Genomic DNA, 17668 nt, shown 5'->3' with positions numbered 1-17668 from the left:
GTTTCAGACAGGTCCCCTGTGAGAAGCTTCAGAAAAGGGGTACAAATGTCAGTTAAAACACCTTCTAATCCCACTCATCTGCATCGGGGCTAATATGAACAGAAATGTCAATGGGTCTGGACTCTCTCAGGACTTCCTGGTCGGGTCACAAGGTAGGTAGGCAGCCAGGTTTGTGCTCAGCCAGTCACTGTCCCTCTCCCCCTACACTCTCTCTCCTTCCCCCCTACCTCTCTCTCTCTCCCTTCCTCCCTTTCTCCCTTCTCTCCCTCTTGACCTTTCCCCTCTTAATGCCACTACTGGAGCGTGCTCTGTCTCCCTCCACCTCTCTCTCCTTCCCTCTCTCTCCTCCTCCCTCCCTCCTTTCCTCTCTCTCTGCTCTTCATGCTACTACTGGAGCGTGCTCTGTCTCCCTCTACCTCTCTCTCCTTCCCTCCCTCCTTTCCTCTCTCTCTGCTCTTCATGCCACTACTGGAGCATGCTCTGTCTCCCTCTACCTCTCTCCTTCCCCTCCCTCCCTCTCTCCTCCTCTCCCTCCCTCTCTCCTCCCTCTCTCCTCCTCCCTCTCTCCTCCTCCCTCTCTCTCTCCTCCCTCCCTCCCTCCCTCCCTCTCTCCTCCCTCCCTCCCTCTCTCCTCCTCCCTCTCTCTCTCCTCCTCCCTCCCTCCTTTCCTCTCTCTCCTCCTCCCTCCCTCCTCCCCCTCTCTCTCCTCCTCCCTCCCTCCTTTCCCTCTCTCTCCTCCTCCCTCCCTCCTTTCCTCTCTCTCTGCTCTTCATGCCACTACTGGAGCATTGTGATTCAGCTGAGGGCACTTCCCATCAGCGTTGCCCATTTTCCTCCAGCCAGCCAATCAGGGAGCAGTATCAAGCCAGGCAAAGGCTCAGTAACAGAGACACTAATCTGTTCATCATAAAAAAGAGCTGAGCTTAATTATCTGTGACTATCCAAGGGCAGCTAACGACCAAAGTGTAATTGATTTCAGAGCCTTTGTTTTGGGGGGGGGTCTAGGGTATTTTTACCTTGTAAGACAATAGTATCTATCTGCTCTCTATTTTACAGCTTTTCTGTCTGTCTGCCTCTTCTTTCTGTGGTACCATGTGTACCTTGTTCCCTCTTCCCTCTCTGTATGTGTTGTTCCCTCTAGTGACTACCTCTCTGTATGTGTTGTTCCCTTTTCCCTCTCTGTATGTGTTGTTCCCTCTAGTGACTACCTCTCTGTATGTGTTGTTCCCTCTAGTGACTACCTCTCTGTATGTGTTGTTCCCTCTAGTGACTACCTCTCTGTATGTGTTGTTCCCTCTTCCCTCTCTGTATGTGTTGTTCCCTCTTCCCTCTCTGTATGTGTTGTTCCCTCTTCCCTCTCTGTATGTGTTGTTCCCTCTAGTGACTACCTCTCTGTATGTGTTGTTCCCTCTAGTGACTACCTCTCTGTATGTGTTGTTCCCTCTAGTGACTACCTCTCTGTATGTGTTGTTCCCTCTAGTGACTACCTCTCTGTATGTGTTGTTCCCTCTAGTGACTACCTCTCTGTATGTGTTGTTCCCTCTAGTGACTACCTCTCTGTATGTGTTGTTCCCTCTAGTGACTACCTCTCTGTATGTGTTGTTCCCTCTAGTGACTACCTCTATGTATGTGTTGTTCCCTCTTCCCTCTCTGTATGTGTTGTTCCCTCTTCCCTCTCTGTATGTGTTGTTCCCTCTTCCCTCTCTGTATGTGTTGTTCCCTCTAGTGACTACCTCTCTGTATGTGTTGTTCCCTCTTCCCTCTCTGTATGTGTTGTTCCCTCTAGTGACTACCTCTCTGTATGTGTTGTTCCCTCTAGTGACTACCTCTCTGTATGTGTTGTTCCCTCTAGTGACTACCTCTCTGTATGTGTTGTTCCCTCTAGTGACAACCTCTCTGTATGTGTTGTTCCCTCTAGTGACTACCTCTCTGTATGTGTTGTTCCCTCTAGTGACTACCTCTCTGTATGTGTTGTTCCCTCTAGTGACTACCTCTCTGTATGTGTTGTTCCCTCTAGTGACTACCTCTCTGTATGTGTTGTTCCCTCTAGTGACTACCTCTCTCCTCTCTGTATGTGAGCCTGTGTGTATGGTCTGGGCATCTCACCCTGGTCTTAGTCTCCTCAGGTTTACTGGAGGAACTGTCCAGGTGACAGATTCCTCCTGTCAGACCTCATTACCTGGGAGTCAGTGGAACCGTAACGAGTTGTAACGAGTCCTAACGAGCTGAATTAGAGAGGGCTAATTAGGGCAAAGGAGAAGGCCACTCTGCTCACTCACTGACTGACGTGTGTGTGTGTGTGTGTGTGTGTGTGTCACTGACGACGCTGTGTGGTATGTGTGTTTGTCACTGACTGACTGACGACGCTGTGTGTGTGTGTGTTTGTCACTGACTGACTGACGACGCTGTGTGTGTGTGTGTTTGTCACTGACTGACGACGCTGTGTGTGTCACTGACTGACGACGCTGTGTGGTATGTGTGTTTGTCACTGACTGACTGACGACGCTGTGTGTGTGTGTGTGTTTGTCACTGACTGACGACGCTGTGTGTGTGTGTCACTGACTGACGACGCTGTGTGGTATGTGTGTTTGTCACTGACTGACTGACGACGCTGTGTGTGTGTGTCACTGACTGAGGACTTCAGTCCAACCTGGTTCCTCTCACTGCTCTGCCACAGTTCCATTCTGTAATGAATGGTGGTGGTATTCCTGAGGTCCGTGCGTCTCACAGTGCAGATCAGACCCAGCAACACACTGTTAGAATGGGAATGTGATATGGATGTTATTATGGATGTTAACAAGGATGTCTTCTCTCTTTGTTAAGAGATAAAGATGATAATGTTGAGGAATGTCTCATGATGATGTGTTGTTGTTGGAGGGCATCGAATAACAGCCCTTTACGGTAATGATGCTGGAAATGATCATGATGCTGGTGATGACAGTTCTGATAATGCTGGTAATTTTGGACATTGGTAATAAGGTCAACTCCATTTTAGGTGGAAAACAACGACACATTATTTAGTCACTTAATGAATCACTGTGTCAAATAAATGTCATCACTTTAATAGGCAACATTAGCCAACAAATGTAAATGATAATTTAATAACACCATGATGGTAGATGATGACTATTGTTCTGATTCATTAGGATGTGGGACTCTGCTGTGAGTCTTGTATCCAGGGTCTATGTTGGGATCGTAGACCCCATCCCCTCCCTCCCCCTGGTCGTAGACCCCCTCCCCCTCCCTCCCCCTGGTCGTAGACCCCCTCCCTCCCTCCCCTGGTCGTAGACCCCTCCCTCCCTCCCCTGGTCGTAGACCCCCTCCCTCCCTCCCCTGGTCAGACCCCCTCCCTCCCTCCCCTGGTCGTAGACCCCCCTCCCCTGGTCGTAGACCCCTCCCTCCCCTGGTCATAGACCCCCCCTCCCTCCCTCCCCCCTGGTCATAGACCCCCTCCCTCCCTCCCCTGGTCGTAGACCCCTCCCTCCCCATGGTCATAGACCCCTCCCTCCCCCTGGTCATAGACCCCATCCCCTCCCTCCCCTGGTCATAGACCCCATCCCCCTCCCTCCCCTGGTCATAGACCCCTCCCTCCCCTGGTCGTAGACCCCCTCCCTCCCCTGGTCGTAGACCCCTCCCTCCCCTGGTCATAGACCCCCTCCCTCCCCCTGGTCATAGACCCCATCCCCCTCCCTCCCCCAGGTCATAGACCCCATCCCCTCCCTCCCCTGGTCGCAGACCCCATGTCCCTCCCTCCCCTGGTCGTAGACCCCGTCCCTCCCTCCCCTGGTCGTAGACCCCGTCCCTCCCTCCCCTGGTCGTAGACCCCGTCCCTCCCTCCCCTGGTCGTAGACCCCGTCCCTCCCTCCCCTGGTCGTAGACCCCGTCCCTCCCTCCCCTGGTCGTAGACCCCATCCCCCCCTCCCCTGGTCATAGACCCCATCCCCCTCCCTCCCCTGGTCATAGACCCCATCCCCTCCCTCCCCTGGTCATAGACCCCATCCCCCTCCCTCCCCCTGGTCGTAGACCCCATCCCCCTCCCTCCCCCTGGTCGTAGACCCCATCCCCCTCCCTCCCCTGGTCGTAGACCCCATCCCCCTCCCTCCCCTGGTCGTAGACCCCATCCCTGCCTCCCCTGGTCGTAGACCCCATCCCTCCCTCCCCTGGTCGTAGACCCCATCCCTGCCGCCCCCTGGTCGTAGACTCCCTCCCCCTGGTCGTAGACCCCATCCCTGCCTCCCCTGGTCGTAGACCCCATCCCTCCCTCCCCTGGTCGTAGACCCCATCCCTCCCTCCCCTGGTCGTAGACCCCATCCCTGCCTCCCCTGGTCGTAGACCCCATCCCTGCCTCCCCTGGTCGTAGACTCCCTCCCCCTGGTCGTAGACTCCCTCCCCTGGTCAGACCCCTCCCTGCCTCCCCTGGTCGTAGACTCCTCCCTCCCCTGGTCGTAGACTCCCTCCCTCCCCCTCCCTCCCCCTGGTCGTAGACTCCCTCCCTCCCCCTGGTCGTAGACCCCCTCCCTCCCTCCCCCTGGTTGTAGTGGCAGTGGAGAGCAGCTGGTTGACCAGTCACGGTCGGACGGCCCAGTGGAGTGGACGGCTGTCAGAGTTGACCAATCAGACGGGGCTCTGCCTGGGGGTCTGGGGGAGACAGGAAACTACTAGGCCTGTGTGTAAACACACTGCAACAAAGAGACTGGCCAGGGAGAACCAACACACACAGAAATAATACAAACACAGACTCATGCACCTAAAAGAGGCAGGAAATGACATGTATCTATTCTTCAGCTCCTGTCTCCAGTTGGCCCCAGATGGGAGTCAGAGACTGACACCAGCCCCCCTGTTTATCCCCGGGTAACCCCAAACAAGCACATTCCTCACCCCACGGTTTCCAACGGCGACAGAACCCCACTGTCGCTCCTCTCCTGCTCTGCGGCGGCGGAAGTCAACAGTCCCGCTAACAACCTCCTAACACAGGCTAATGAAGCTGTCAGTCAAACCAGCCCGCTGTTCTATTCACCAAGGGGTTGGTCATGGGTTTAACTGACGCCTGTAACACACACCTACACACACCGCCATGTATTCACCTTTCACCACTGTTTCTCCACCTACAGTACAGAGAGAACAAACAGGGTTGTACATACATGGGGTTCCTCTCTCTCAGGGTGGAATATCTTTACCTAAGTCATTATCATGATAATAATGTGTTGCTGTCATCCCACATGAACGCACTAATGGGAAACGTTGAAGTGTGTGTGTGTTGTGGTCGGGGGGCATTTCTTGTGAAAGGCTCATTGCGTTGGGACATGTTGGAGCCTCGCTGGCATGACCTGTAGCGTTTAATAAGACTGGCTAGGAAATCTGCCTCCTGGGATTATTATTCACACACACACACACTCCCCCCTTCGTGTTCCCTTTTTAAGCATTTGCTGTAGGTGGTGAGAGAGAATAGGGGTTGTGGGGAGTGTGTGTGTGTGTGGTTGCATCCTGTGTGAGAGTGTGTCCCTGTCAGTCTGTCTGAGCAGGACCTGTGGTTAATTATCTTCACAGTGCTCCGTGGTGCTGCAGCCTGTCCTCTAATCCAATGTGATAAGTGAGACAAACATGGTGGAACAGTGAGCTGCAGTCAGACAGGTACCTCTCTTAGACACACGGAGGGAGGGGGGGGGGCCCTCAGGCACACACACCGCCCTCCCCAGCTTTTGTCAGAGAGCCTTTCTGAGTAGCTAATTAGTCCAATTAGCCTTTCTAGTTTCCAAACTGCTCTCAATACTCTAACCAGAGGATAATGGTAGCATGCTACCCCTTAATGCCTTTCAAGATGAACACCAAATGTGAGTTGGAAAATCACTTGTAATGGATTCTTAGTAGTGTATTTTCTCATTCAGGGGGGGATAATGTCGCTATGTGCTTGTCAGTAGGGTATATTAGCAGTGTTGGAAACAACAGTTTAGTTTTTCATTACCTAAGTCAGTGGGGGGTTGTCACGTGTTGTGGAGGCCATTGTAGGGGACATCCATCCTGTCATCTTCTCCCTTACAATGCTATGCTGTCACCATCGCACCCTGAGTTTGTCCATTCCCATTGTGTCCAACATGGCGTGTGTGTGTCTGGGCCCTTGTCTCTGCCTCCGGGCTCCAGCCCATAACAACTCTGTCCTGGGGAAGAACCAGACTCCAGCCCATAACAACTCTGTCCTGGGGAAGACCCAGACTCCAGCCCATAACAACTCTGTCCTGGGGAAGACCCAGGATCCAGCCCATAACAACTCTGTCCTGGGGAAGACCCAGGATCCAGCCCATAACAACTCTGTCCTGGAGAAGACCCAGACTCCAGCCCATAGAAACTCTGTCCTCTGGGGAAGGCCCAGATTCCAGCCCATAACAACTCTGTCCTGGAGAAGACCCAGACTCCAGCCCATAACAACTCTGTCCTCTGGGGAAGGCCCAGACTCCAGCCATAGAAACTCTGTCCTCTGGGGAAGGCCCAGACTCCAGCCATAGCAACTCTGTCCTCTGGGGAAGGCCCAGACTCCAGCCCGTAACAACTCTGTCCTCTGGGGAAGGCCCAGACTCCAGCCATAGCAACTCTGTCCTCTGGGGAAGGCCCAGACTCCAGCCCATAACAACTCTGTCCTCTGGGGAAGGCCCAGACTCCAGCCCATAACAACTCTGTCCTCTGGGGAAGGCCCAAACTCCAGCCATAGCAACTCTGTCCTCTGGGGAAGGCCCAGACTCCAGCCATAGCAACTCTGTCCTCTGGGGAAGGCCCAGACTCCAGCCATAGCAACTCTGTCCTCTGGGGAAGGCCCAGACTCCAGCCATAGCAACTCTGTCCTCTGGGGAAGGCCCAGACTCCAGCCATAGCAACTCTGTCCTCTGGGGAAGGCCCAGACTCCAGCCCATAACAACTCTGTCCTCTGGGGAAGGCCCAGACTCCAGCCATAGCAACTCTGTCCTCTGGGGAAGGCCCAGACTCCAGCCCATAACAACTCTGTCCTCTGGGGAAGGCCCAGACTCCAGCCCATAACAACTCTGTCCTCTGGGGAAGGCCCAGACTCCAGCCCATAGAAACTCTGTCCTCTGGGGAAGGCCCAGACTCCAGCCATAGCAACTCTGTCCTCTGGGGAAGGCCCAGACTCCAGCCATAGCAACTCTGTCCTCTGGGGAAGGCCCAGACTCCAGCCATAGCAACTCTGTCCTCTGGGGAAGGCTCAGACTCCAGCCATAGCAACTCTGTCCTCTGGGGAAGGCCCAGACTCCAGCCATAGCAACTCTGTCCTCTGGGGAAGGCGCAGACTCCAGCCCATAACAACTATGTCCTCTGGGGAAGGCCCAGACTTCAGCCATAGCAACTCTGTCCTCTGGGGAAGGCCCAGACTCCAGCCATAGCAACTCTGTCCTCTGGGGAAGGCTCAGACTCCAGCCATAGCAACTCTGTCCTCTGGGGAAGGCCCAGACTCCAGCCATAGCAACTCTGTCCTCTGGGGAAGGCCCAGACTCCAGCCATAGCAACTCTGTCCTCTGGGGAAGGCCCAGACTCCAGCCCATAACAACTCTGTCCTCTGGGGAAGGCCCAGACTCCAGCCATAGCAACTCTGTCCTCTGGGGAAGGCCCAGACTCCAGCCCATAATAACTCTGTCCTCTGGGGAAGGCCCAGACTCCAGCCCATAGAAACTCTGTCCTCTGGGGAAGGCCCAGACTCCAGCCATAGCAACTCTGTCCTCTGGGGAAGGCCCAGACTCCAGCCATAGCAACTCTGTCCTCTGGGGAAGGCCCAGACTCCAGCCCATAACAACTATGGCCTCTGGGGAAGGCCCAGACTTCAGCCATAGCAACTCTGTCCTCTGGGGAAGGCCCAGACTCCAGTCATAGCAACTCTGTCCTCTGGGGAAGGCCCAGACTCCAGCCCATAACAACTCTGTCCTCTGGGGAAGGCCCAGACTCCAGCCCATAGAAACTCTGTTCTCGGGAAGGCCCAGACTCCAGCCCATAGAAACTCTGTCCTCTGGGGAAGGCCCAGACTCCAGCCATAGCAACTCTGTCCTCTGGGGAAGGCCCAGACTCCAGCCATAGCAACTCTGTCCTCTGGGGAAGGCCCAGACTCCAGCCCATAACAACTATGTCCTCTGGGGAAGGCCCAGACTTCAGCCATAGCAACTCTATCCTCTGGGGAAGGCCCAGACTCCAGCCATAGCAACTCTGTCCTCTGGGGAAGGCCCAGACTCCAGCCATAGCAACTCTGTCCTCTGGGGAAGGCCCAGACTCCAGCCCATAACAACTATGTCCTCTGGGGAAGGCCCAGACTTCAGCCATAGCAACTCTGTCCTCTGGGGAAGGCCCAGACTCCAGCCATAGCAACTCTGTCCTCTGGGGAAGGCCCAGACTCCAGCCATAGCAACTCTGTCCTCTGGGGAAGGCATGCGTGCCAGGAAGCAGTGAAGTGCTGCCTCCGCATTTCCTCCACACACACCCAGAGAGACGAGGGCCCAGGCCCCTGCCGAGACCCTCCCTACCCACCCCTCCCTGGGGCTTTGTCCCGGGGCTCTGGCCCGTGTACCTCCGCCCAGCCTCCTCACTCTCTCCCCGGGACAGGCAGGAAGACCAGGAACATTCCGTCCTGCTAGGCTAGCCCCCGACCAGAGAGGGTAATGTGGCAGGCAGGCCCCATACCTAGGTTACACCCCCTCAAACACACACACACAACCAAACGCAACACACTGTCTATTCTCTGGGGAGAGAGTTAATGAGATTCTACTGGGTTCCCACACCTCTAAAACTCTCCATCTAGTTGTATTTGTCTGTCTCTCCCCTCCTCTCTCTCCTCCCACCATCCTTTCTGTATAACCACAGAAGTTAGTGACTGAACATCCTCCTTCCTGGCCTATAGCTACTTTGAGACAAGTTTAGCCAGAAACCAATTTCTAACGTTTTGATATTAGCTGTGTGTGTGTGTGTGTGTGTGTGTGTGAGTGTTGAGTAAGGGCAATCGGTGTGTGTGTGTGTGGATGCTCAGCCACGGTTGCAGTGGTTTGAAGAAAAAGGAAATCGTTGCCGGGGGTTGGGCCCAGTCATCCCGTTGCCGAGGCTTTGATTAAGAAGGATGTCGCAGGGCATCGATCCCCAGGGCTATAGATTGACTATTTTTATCATCTGTCCGTCTGCCCCCCTCGCGCTCTGATAAAACGCTTTCTCCTGCAGAGAGAGAGAGACCCTCCACACGCGGCTAATTTGTAATTACTTCCGTCAATGGGTCTGTTTGAGGTTAACCCTCTGAGACACCCTAAGGTCTCATCACTCATCTTCTGTTATGGCTGACGAGGCGACTTGGTTATCCCCTACACCTCAGACCTGTCAACATATAGGCAGTCCATAGACTGCCCTGTTGCCTTGAGAAGCCAGCATTTCATGACCAGTCCTTAGTGGTTCCCAGACAGTGGGTCAGAAACCTCTGGTGGGTGACTAGGTTGCTGTCATTGGCTTTGTTGAATTTGAGGGTCTCAACAAAATTCGAAGTCTTTGGCAGTGTTTAAAAGGTCTTGAAAAGCACTAACAGTAGGAGGGGATATGGAAAGGTTGGATTCACACTCTACATACACTACCAGTCAAATGTTTGGACACACCTACTTATTCAAGGGTTTTTCTTTATTTGTACTATTTTCTACATTGTAGAATAATAGTGAAGACATCAAAACTATGAAATAACACATATGGAATCATGTAGTAATCAAAATATATTTGAGATTCTTCTTTGTTGCCTTGATAACAGCTTTGCACACTCTTGGCCATCTTTCAGCCAGCTTCATGATGTAGTCACCTGGAATGCATTTCAATTATCAGGTATGCCTTGTTAATTTGTGTAATTTCTTTCCTCAGTGCCTTTGAGCCAATTAGTTGTGTTGTGACAAGGTAGAGGTGGTATACAGAAGATAGCCCTGTTTGGTAAAAGACCAAGTCCATATTATGGCAAGAACAGCTCAAATAAGCAAAGAGAAATGACAGTCCATCATTACTTTAAGACATGAAGGTCAGTCAATCTGGGCCTTCAAGAACTTTGTGCAGTCGCTTAAACCAAGCGCTATGATGAAACTGGCTCTCATGAGGACCGCCACAGGAAATGAAGACCCAGAGTTACCTCTGCTGTAGAGGGTAAGTTCATCAGAGTTGTCAGCCTCAGAAATTGCAGCCCAAACAAATGCTTCAGAGTTCAAGTAACAGACACATCTCAACATCAACTGTTCAGAGGAGACTGCATGAATCAGGCCTTTGTGGTCAAACTGCTGCAAAGAAACCACTACTAAAGACACCAATAAGAAGAGCATTTCTTGGGCCAAGAAACACGAGCAATGGACATTAGACCGGTGGAAATCTGTCCTTTGGTCTGATGAGTCCAAATTTGAGATTTTTCGTTCCAACCGCCTTGTCTTTGTGAGATGCAGAGTAGGTGAATGGATGATCTCCGTATGTGTGGTTCCCACCATGAAGCATGGAGGAGGTGGTGTGGGGGTGCTTTGCTGGTGACACTGTGATTTATTTAGAATTCAAGGCACACTTAACCAGCATGGCTACCACAGCATTCTGCAGTGATACGCCAACCCATCTGGTTTGCGCTTAGTGGGACTATAATTTGTTTTTTAACAGGACAATGACCCAACACACCTCCAGACTGTGTAAGGGCTATTTGACCAAGAAGGAGAGTGATGGAGTGCTGCATCAGATGACCTGGCCTCCACAATCACCCGACAACCCAATTGAGATGGTTTGGGATGAGTTGGACCACATAGCGAAGGAAAAGCAGCCAACAAATGCACAGCATATGTGGGAACTCCTTCAAGCATTCCAGGTGAAGCTGGTTGAGAGAATGCCAAGAGTCTACAAAGTCATCAAGGCAAAGGGTGGCCATGTTGAAGAATCTGAAATATAAAATATATTTTCATTTTGTTTAACACTTTTTTGTTTCCATAGTTTTGATGTCTTGACTATTATTCTACAATGTAGAAAATAGTAAAAACAAAGAAAAATCCTTGAAACAGTAGATGTCTAAATGTTTGACTTTTACTGTATATCCATCTGTCTTTCTCTCTCCTGGTGTGTGTATGTAATGCTCTCTCTCAGGCCTAACCCTCCACCCAGGGTAGGTCATTACAGAGGAAGTGAGCCAGCAGTGAGGTTCCACTATACTGTGTTCTCCATATCCTGGATAGTGGGGGACCCAGGACCCCCTGAGGGGGACTGTTGTTTCTAGGGATACAGGACAGCTCTATATCCTCACTCCTGTCCCTCCCCTATCCTCTCCCCAGGCCACTGTGGTTCCTCTCCTTTCTAACAGGAGGATTGATGCATGGATAATCCCAATTGGGCTGAAAGGCTGTGTTTACATGGCGGGGATTAGGGAGAGATTAGCGCTATCACATCACAGAATTAGATTGAGTGGCTGGAAACTGTTACCACTCTGTACTTACACTGCCCCGCTTCCCCCCTCTCCTGGTCTCTCTCTCTCTCCTGGTCTCTCTCTCTCTCCTGGTCTCTCTCTCTCTCCTGGTCTCTCTCTCTCCTGGTCTCTCTCTCTCTCCTGGTCTCGCTCTCTCCTGGTCTCTCTCTCTCCTGGTCTGTCTTTCTCCTGGTCTCGCTCTCTCCTGGTCTCTCTCTCTCCTGGTCTGTCTTTCTCCTGGTCTCTCTCTCTCCTGGTCTCTCTCTCTCCTGGTCTCTCTTTCTCCTGGTCTCTCTTTCTCCTGGTCTCTCTTTCTCCTGGTCTCTCTTTCTCCTGGTCTCTCTCTCCTGGTCTCTCTTTCTCCTGGTCTCTCTCTCCTGGTCGCTCTCTCCTGGTCTCTCGCTTTCTCCTGGTCTCTCGCTCTCTCCTGGTCTCTCCCTTTCCTGGTCTCTCTCAGCGCTATGGGGTTTACATGGTGTCTTTCTCCTTCACAGACTAGGCTAGTTAACATACTCCTAGTTAACCCAGTCCTAGTTAACCCACTCTTCCATTTACTTTTTTACCATCTGAACTCATTCTTGCTAAGAATGGTCCTGTGGTTCCCAAAGAGACCCTGTAACAGTCAGCAGATATCCCTGTAACAGTCAGCAGATATCCCTGTAACAGTCAACAGATATCCCTGTAACAGTCAGCAGATATCCCTGTAACAGTCAGCAGGATATCCCTGTAACAGTCAGCAGATATCCCTGTAACAGTCAGCAGATATCATCCCTGTAACAGTCAGCAGATATCCCTGTAACAGTCAGCAGGATATCCCTGTAACAGTCAGCAGATATCATCCCTGTAACAGTCAGCAGATATCATCCCTGTAACGGTCAGCAGATATCCCTGTAACGGTCAGCAGATATCCCTGTAACGGTCAGCAGATATCCCTGTCAGCAGATATCCCTGTAACAGTCAGCAGATATCCCTGTAACGGTCAGCAGATATCCCTGTAACGGTCAGCAGATATCCCTGTAACGGTCAGCAGATATCCCTGTAACAGTCAGCAGGATATCCCTGTAACGGTCAGCAGATATCCCTGTAACGGTCAGCAGATATCCCTGTAACGGTCAGCAGATATCCCTGTAACGGTCAGCAGATATCCCTGTAACATCAGCAGATATCCCTGTAAAGTCAGCAGATATCAGCAGCAGATATCCCTGTAACGGTCAGCAGATATCCCTGTAACAGTCAGCAGATATCATCCCTTTAACGGTCAGCAGATATCCCTGTAACAGTCAGCAGGATATCCCTGTAACAGTCAGCAGATATCCCTGTAACGGTCAGCAGATATCCCTGTAACGGTCAGCAGATATCCCTGTAACGGTCAGCAGATATCCCTGTAACGGTCAGCAGATATCCCTGTAACGGTCAGCAGATATCCCTGTAACAGTCAGCAGATATCCCTGTAACGGTCAGCAGATATCCCTGTAACGGTCAGCAGATATCCCTGTAACGGTCAGCAGATATCCCTGTAACGGTCAGCAGATATCCCTGTAACGGTCAGCAGATATCCCTGTAACGGTCAGCAGATATCCCTGTAACGGTCAGCAGATATCCCTGTAACGGTCAGCAGATATCCCTGTAACGGTCAGCAGATATCCCTGTAACAGTCAGCAGATAGCATCCCTGTAACAGTCAGCAGATATCCACACTGCGAGGTGAACTAGAACAATGGTGAACATCCCCTTTCTGTCCTATGTGTTCAGCAGATATCTCCAGGTGAACTAGAACAATGGTGAACATCCCCTTTCTGTCCTATGTGTTCCTTCTCCAGGGAGGAGTGTGACTAGATGAACAGGTGGAGAAGGTAACGTCACAAGATGATGTTAAGAACGTTCCTCTTAACCAGTAGTCTGTGTTTTTCTCTCTCAGGGAGGAGCGTGAACGTTGGATCCGGGCTAAGTACGAGCAGCGGTTGTTCCTGGCATCGCTCTCGGGGGTGGACCTATCCCTGGGCCAGCAGCTGCTGAGGGCCACGGCCGAGGAGGACCTGCGCTGCGTCATCCTGCTTCTGGCTCACGGCTCCCGGGAGCAAGTCAACGAGACGTGTGGAGAGGGAGACGGACGCACCGCCCTTCACCTGTCGTGCCGCAAGGGCAACGTGGTCATCACACAGCTCCTCATCTGGGTGAGAGAGAGGACAATACCAACAGGATCTCACATGTCCATGGTTCCTCACCCTGAATGTTGTCTGTAGACCAAGATGTTGCCATGTCAAATAACTTACTCTATCTTTCCCTCTCTCCTCTCTCCCCCATCCCTCTCTCCCTCATCCCCCTCACTCCTCTGCTCTCTCGCCATCCCTCTCTCCCTCATCCCCCACTCCTCTCTCCCTCATCCCCCTCACTCCTCTCCCCTATCCCTCTCACCTCTCCCCATCCCTCTCTCCTCTCCCCATCCCTCTCTCCTCTCTCCCTTATCCCCCTCTCCTCTCTCCCTTATCCCCCTCTCCTCTCTCCCTCATCCCCCTCACTCCTCTCTGCTCTCTCCCCTATCCCTCTCTCCCTCATTCCCCTCACTCCTCTCTCCTCTCCCCCATCCCTCTCTCCCTCATCCCCCTCACTCCTCTCTGCTCTCTCCCTCATCCCCCTCACTCCTCTCTGCTCTCTCCCCTATCCCTCTCTCCCTCATTCCCCTCACTCCTCTCTCCTCTCCCCCATCCCTCTCTCCCTCATCCCCCTCACTCCTCTCTGCTCTCTCGCCATCCCTCTCTCCTCTCTCCCTCATCCCCCTCATCTCCCTCATCCCCCTCACTCCTCTCTGCTCTCTCGCCATCCCTCTCTCCTCTCTCCCTCATCCCCCTCACTTCTCCCTCATCCCCCTCACTCCTCTCTGCTCTCTCCCCATCCCTCTCTCCTCCAGTACGGGGTGGATCTGATGGCGAGGGACGCCCACGGTAACAGCGCGCTGGCGTACGCACGGCAGGCCAGCAGCCAGGAGTGTGTTGACACGCTGCTGCAGTACGGCTGTCCCGATGAACGCTACCCACTTATGGCCACGCCCAACCTGTCCCGACGCAACACCAACCGCAACAACAGCTGCAGCAGCACGGGCAGCACCGCACTCATATAAACACTACCGCCCCCTTCAGGAGGCCTCTGGGTACTGCGGCTCGCAGGATATTAACAGGCTAAACACACATTGTGACATTATATGCATATTACACACTCAAAATCCTGACTGAAAAAAAAAAAAAAACCTGACATTTTTGGAAGTTGAGGGGCTTGGAGAGAGTCTGAATTGGGAGAAAATGACTGAACTCTTTTGGGAACCACTACTTCTGCACTCCTTGTCTTAGAGCCCTCGTTGACCTCTTACCCTCTCCACTCTGACACTAATCTCACACAGAAGACACTAGCACTCCTGTTGCCGTTGATGAAGCCCTCTGTCCTTTTGGCTCTCTGCCCCACATCATGATGACCCACCCACCCGCGCTTCGGTCCAATTGTCAATTTCCTCACAAGGCCCTCCCCTGTAAAAGCATGGGGGCAGGAGGTGGCTTGGCGTTACTTCCGGGTGGAGTCAGGTCACCGGCTTCCCCCACTGCTATCTACCTGGCTGCATGTGGCCCTAAGCATGATGGGACATGGGGAGGAGGCGGCCAAAATCACATGAAAAGCAGCGAATCCCCCTTCTCATATACCCTCTATTGACTCCCCCTTCTCATATACCCTCTATTGACTCCGATCTGCAATCTGCTCCCAGCTTCAACCCAGGCCACACACACACTATATCACTACTATGTCACTGCTTTCTCAGCTGTACAGAAACAGAGGCCTGCGGGTTTGGAAAGACGTTGGATGTTTGAAGAAGGCCTCTGTAGCATGTTGGGGAAGGGGGGGGTTGCTTTTCACTTAAGTTATGGGAGCTCTACCTTATAACATGAGAACTACAAAGAACACTGATCAACTGAACAGAACTCCTCTTCTACTCTGGTTCTTCTTTAGTTCTCCACATAATCAGTGTTTCCCCTCTCTTCTCTAGAGTAAATTATGTGATCTCTCTCTCTCTCCTGTGGATGTTTTTTTTTTTGTTTTAATGTGGAACAAAAATATCTTATTGTATAAACAGTTTAAGAAAGTGAGAGAGAAAAAAATCCTAAATATCCGATATTCCTTGGAAGTAAAACAGAAAGTGTGATAGCATGTCAGACACTTTCTCTTTTGAATAAAAAAAAAAGGTTGTTCATCACGTCCACATTGTGTATATCTCATTGTGAATTACTGGACCAATGAATCAGTTCTACAGAGAAGTGAGTTTGTGATTTCTATTAGAAGCCACTTGCGAGGTGTAAAAAGCGTGTATGTATTTCCAGGCTCAGGGACCAGAGACGGTCAATTCTATGTGATCTTGAAACCCCCACAATTCCACTCGCCTCAACAACAGTCTTAGATTTACATTTCATCCGTTCAGAGGAACAGTCCACCTCCAGAATGTATAGGAAGCATCATGAGGCTCAGTATCACACCATCAGCCTTCTTCAGGATCATCGTACGGTTGGTCCACCACATGGAGACCAGGGGAAAGCGTTTAGTGTTTTATCCTTCTGCATATTATTCTGCCTTTTCTTTACTTTTATCAGGTCATCAAATACACTGTATCTGCTGTTTCAGCTGGAAACGCATCGTGATAATGTCTTGTTGCATAGTGATCGGCAGAGGATGGGAGGACATGGATAGGCAGGACTCTGTCATGTTCCTGTTGATTACTTAGGTGTGGTGCAGGTATCAGTTGTCAGGTCCATACTCCCATTCACTAACACTGATCTACAACTGATCCAGGAACAGCATCCACGGTGTAAATGTAGCACTATTTATACTAGATGGGCTCATCATTGTTCAATCTCTTTAATTTAATCTAAGAAGACGTTTGTCTGACAGTTCAATCCATGATGGGCTGTCAGCTTTTGTAGAATATCTACGATCTGATGGATACTGTTTCTTCATAGAATTAGACTGTTCTGATTCGGAGAAGAGTTCCTAATTTGTGCCCCCTCTGAGTTCTCCCCTTGTCAAGTTGACTGACATCATATATGACATCATAGGTCAGGATAGACTCCGCCTCCCATCAGGTCTTCTGAGGTACTCGGCATGCGTTTCCTCCATCCTCTGTCTGTCATTGGATAGCCATGTCTGTTGCTCCCCAACCAATCATACAGTCTCTGCCTCTAGAATATCTTCGTCTGCGTCCTGAATGGCACCCTATTCCCTTGAACAGTGCACTACTTTTGATCCGCGCCCATAGGATTCTGGTTAAAAGAAGTTCACTATGTAGGGAATAGGCAGCCATTTGGGATGCATCTTTTCTGCTCAGTGACTCGATAGGAAGGGCTTCTCTGCGTCTGGAATCCTACTGTGTGTAAATAATATTTTACTTCTCTCTCTTCCTCTATCGCTTTTCTTTCTCTCTTTTTGAAAAGCTCTTTTGGTGGTGATGTCATGATGTATCTGAAGGAAGTAGGAAGTTCTTTACTCTGAGAGCGTCGTGTTCTCTGCGGTTTGAGTGGAGGTTTGCCGATGCCCATGTGGTGTTTTTATTGGGAGAAATAAGCCAGTGATGGGTTGACTGAACGTTACTGGAATGTTTAACATCAAGGGCTTTCCTTTCCTCCTGTCCCTCTTCGTGTTGCCAACGTCTCTGCTCTGCACACGTCCCTCTGCCTTTGCCTGTTCTTAAACCTTACTGTGTGTGTGTCCTCGTGTGTGATATGAGTCTTTCTCCCCCCAAACCATTCCTAAGCGTCAAATGCTCCCGTATTTATGATTGCTTTTGCCCTTGATGTTACCTCGTGTGTGTGTGTGTGTGTGTGTGTGTGTGTGTGTGTGTATATAAACGCCTAATATAAGTAGTGACTCCTGCCTCACCTGTACAGGTATTAAAGCAATATGGAGGACAGGTATAGATGTCCAGGCTAACGGTGGTGTTTCTGTTTAACACCCACCTTGCAATACCTGTCTATGCTGTAGACAAGCCCATACATCACACACACGCTTCTCTGCGTCCGATAGAAATGTGAAAGGAGCTCAACATGTTGAGTGTGATTAACATGAGAAGTGCTGAGGCATCAGGCTTTGTCCACAGGCAGCCACGAACACTAAAGTGCACCTGACCAAACCTTTATTGAACCTTATTGAACCTTATTGTTGCAGTAGCAGAAATAGCAGCGTTAAACCTCTCCCTCGTCGCTCGAGGGAT

General features: G+C 51.4%; 1 protein-coding gene across 5 annotated transcripts in view; it reads left to right on the top strand.

Annotated features, from left to right (window-relative positions):
* The window catches only part of agap1 (ArfGAP with GTPase domain, ankyrin repeat and PH domain 1), a 297905-nt gene extending 282235 nt beyond the window's left edge, over positions 1-15670 (top strand). For all 5 annotated transcript variants that reach the window (XM_065023309.1, XM_065023307.1, XM_065023299.1 and 2 more), the window contains exons 17-18: positions 13346-13601; positions 14336-15670. In XM_065023309.1, coding sequence (XP_064879381.1) covers positions 13346-13601; positions 14336-14545 — 466 coding nt within the window. In that variant the 3' untranslated portion in view covers positions 14546-15670. The remainder of the gene's footprint in view (positions 1-13345; positions 13602-14335) is intronic.
* The last annotated feature ends 1998 nt before the right edge of the window (positions 15671-17668 follow it).

The sequence above is a fragment of the Oncorhynchus nerka genome, linkage group LG2 (assembly GCF_034236695.1).
Source record: "Oncorhynchus nerka isolate Pitt River linkage group LG2, Oner_Uvic_2.0, whole genome shotgun sequence".
Classification (NCBI taxonomy): domain Eukaryota; kingdom Metazoa; phylum Chordata; class Actinopteri; order Salmoniformes; family Salmonidae; genus Oncorhynchus; species Oncorhynchus nerka.
This window is presented reverse-complemented; position numbering and strand designations above follow the sequence as displayed.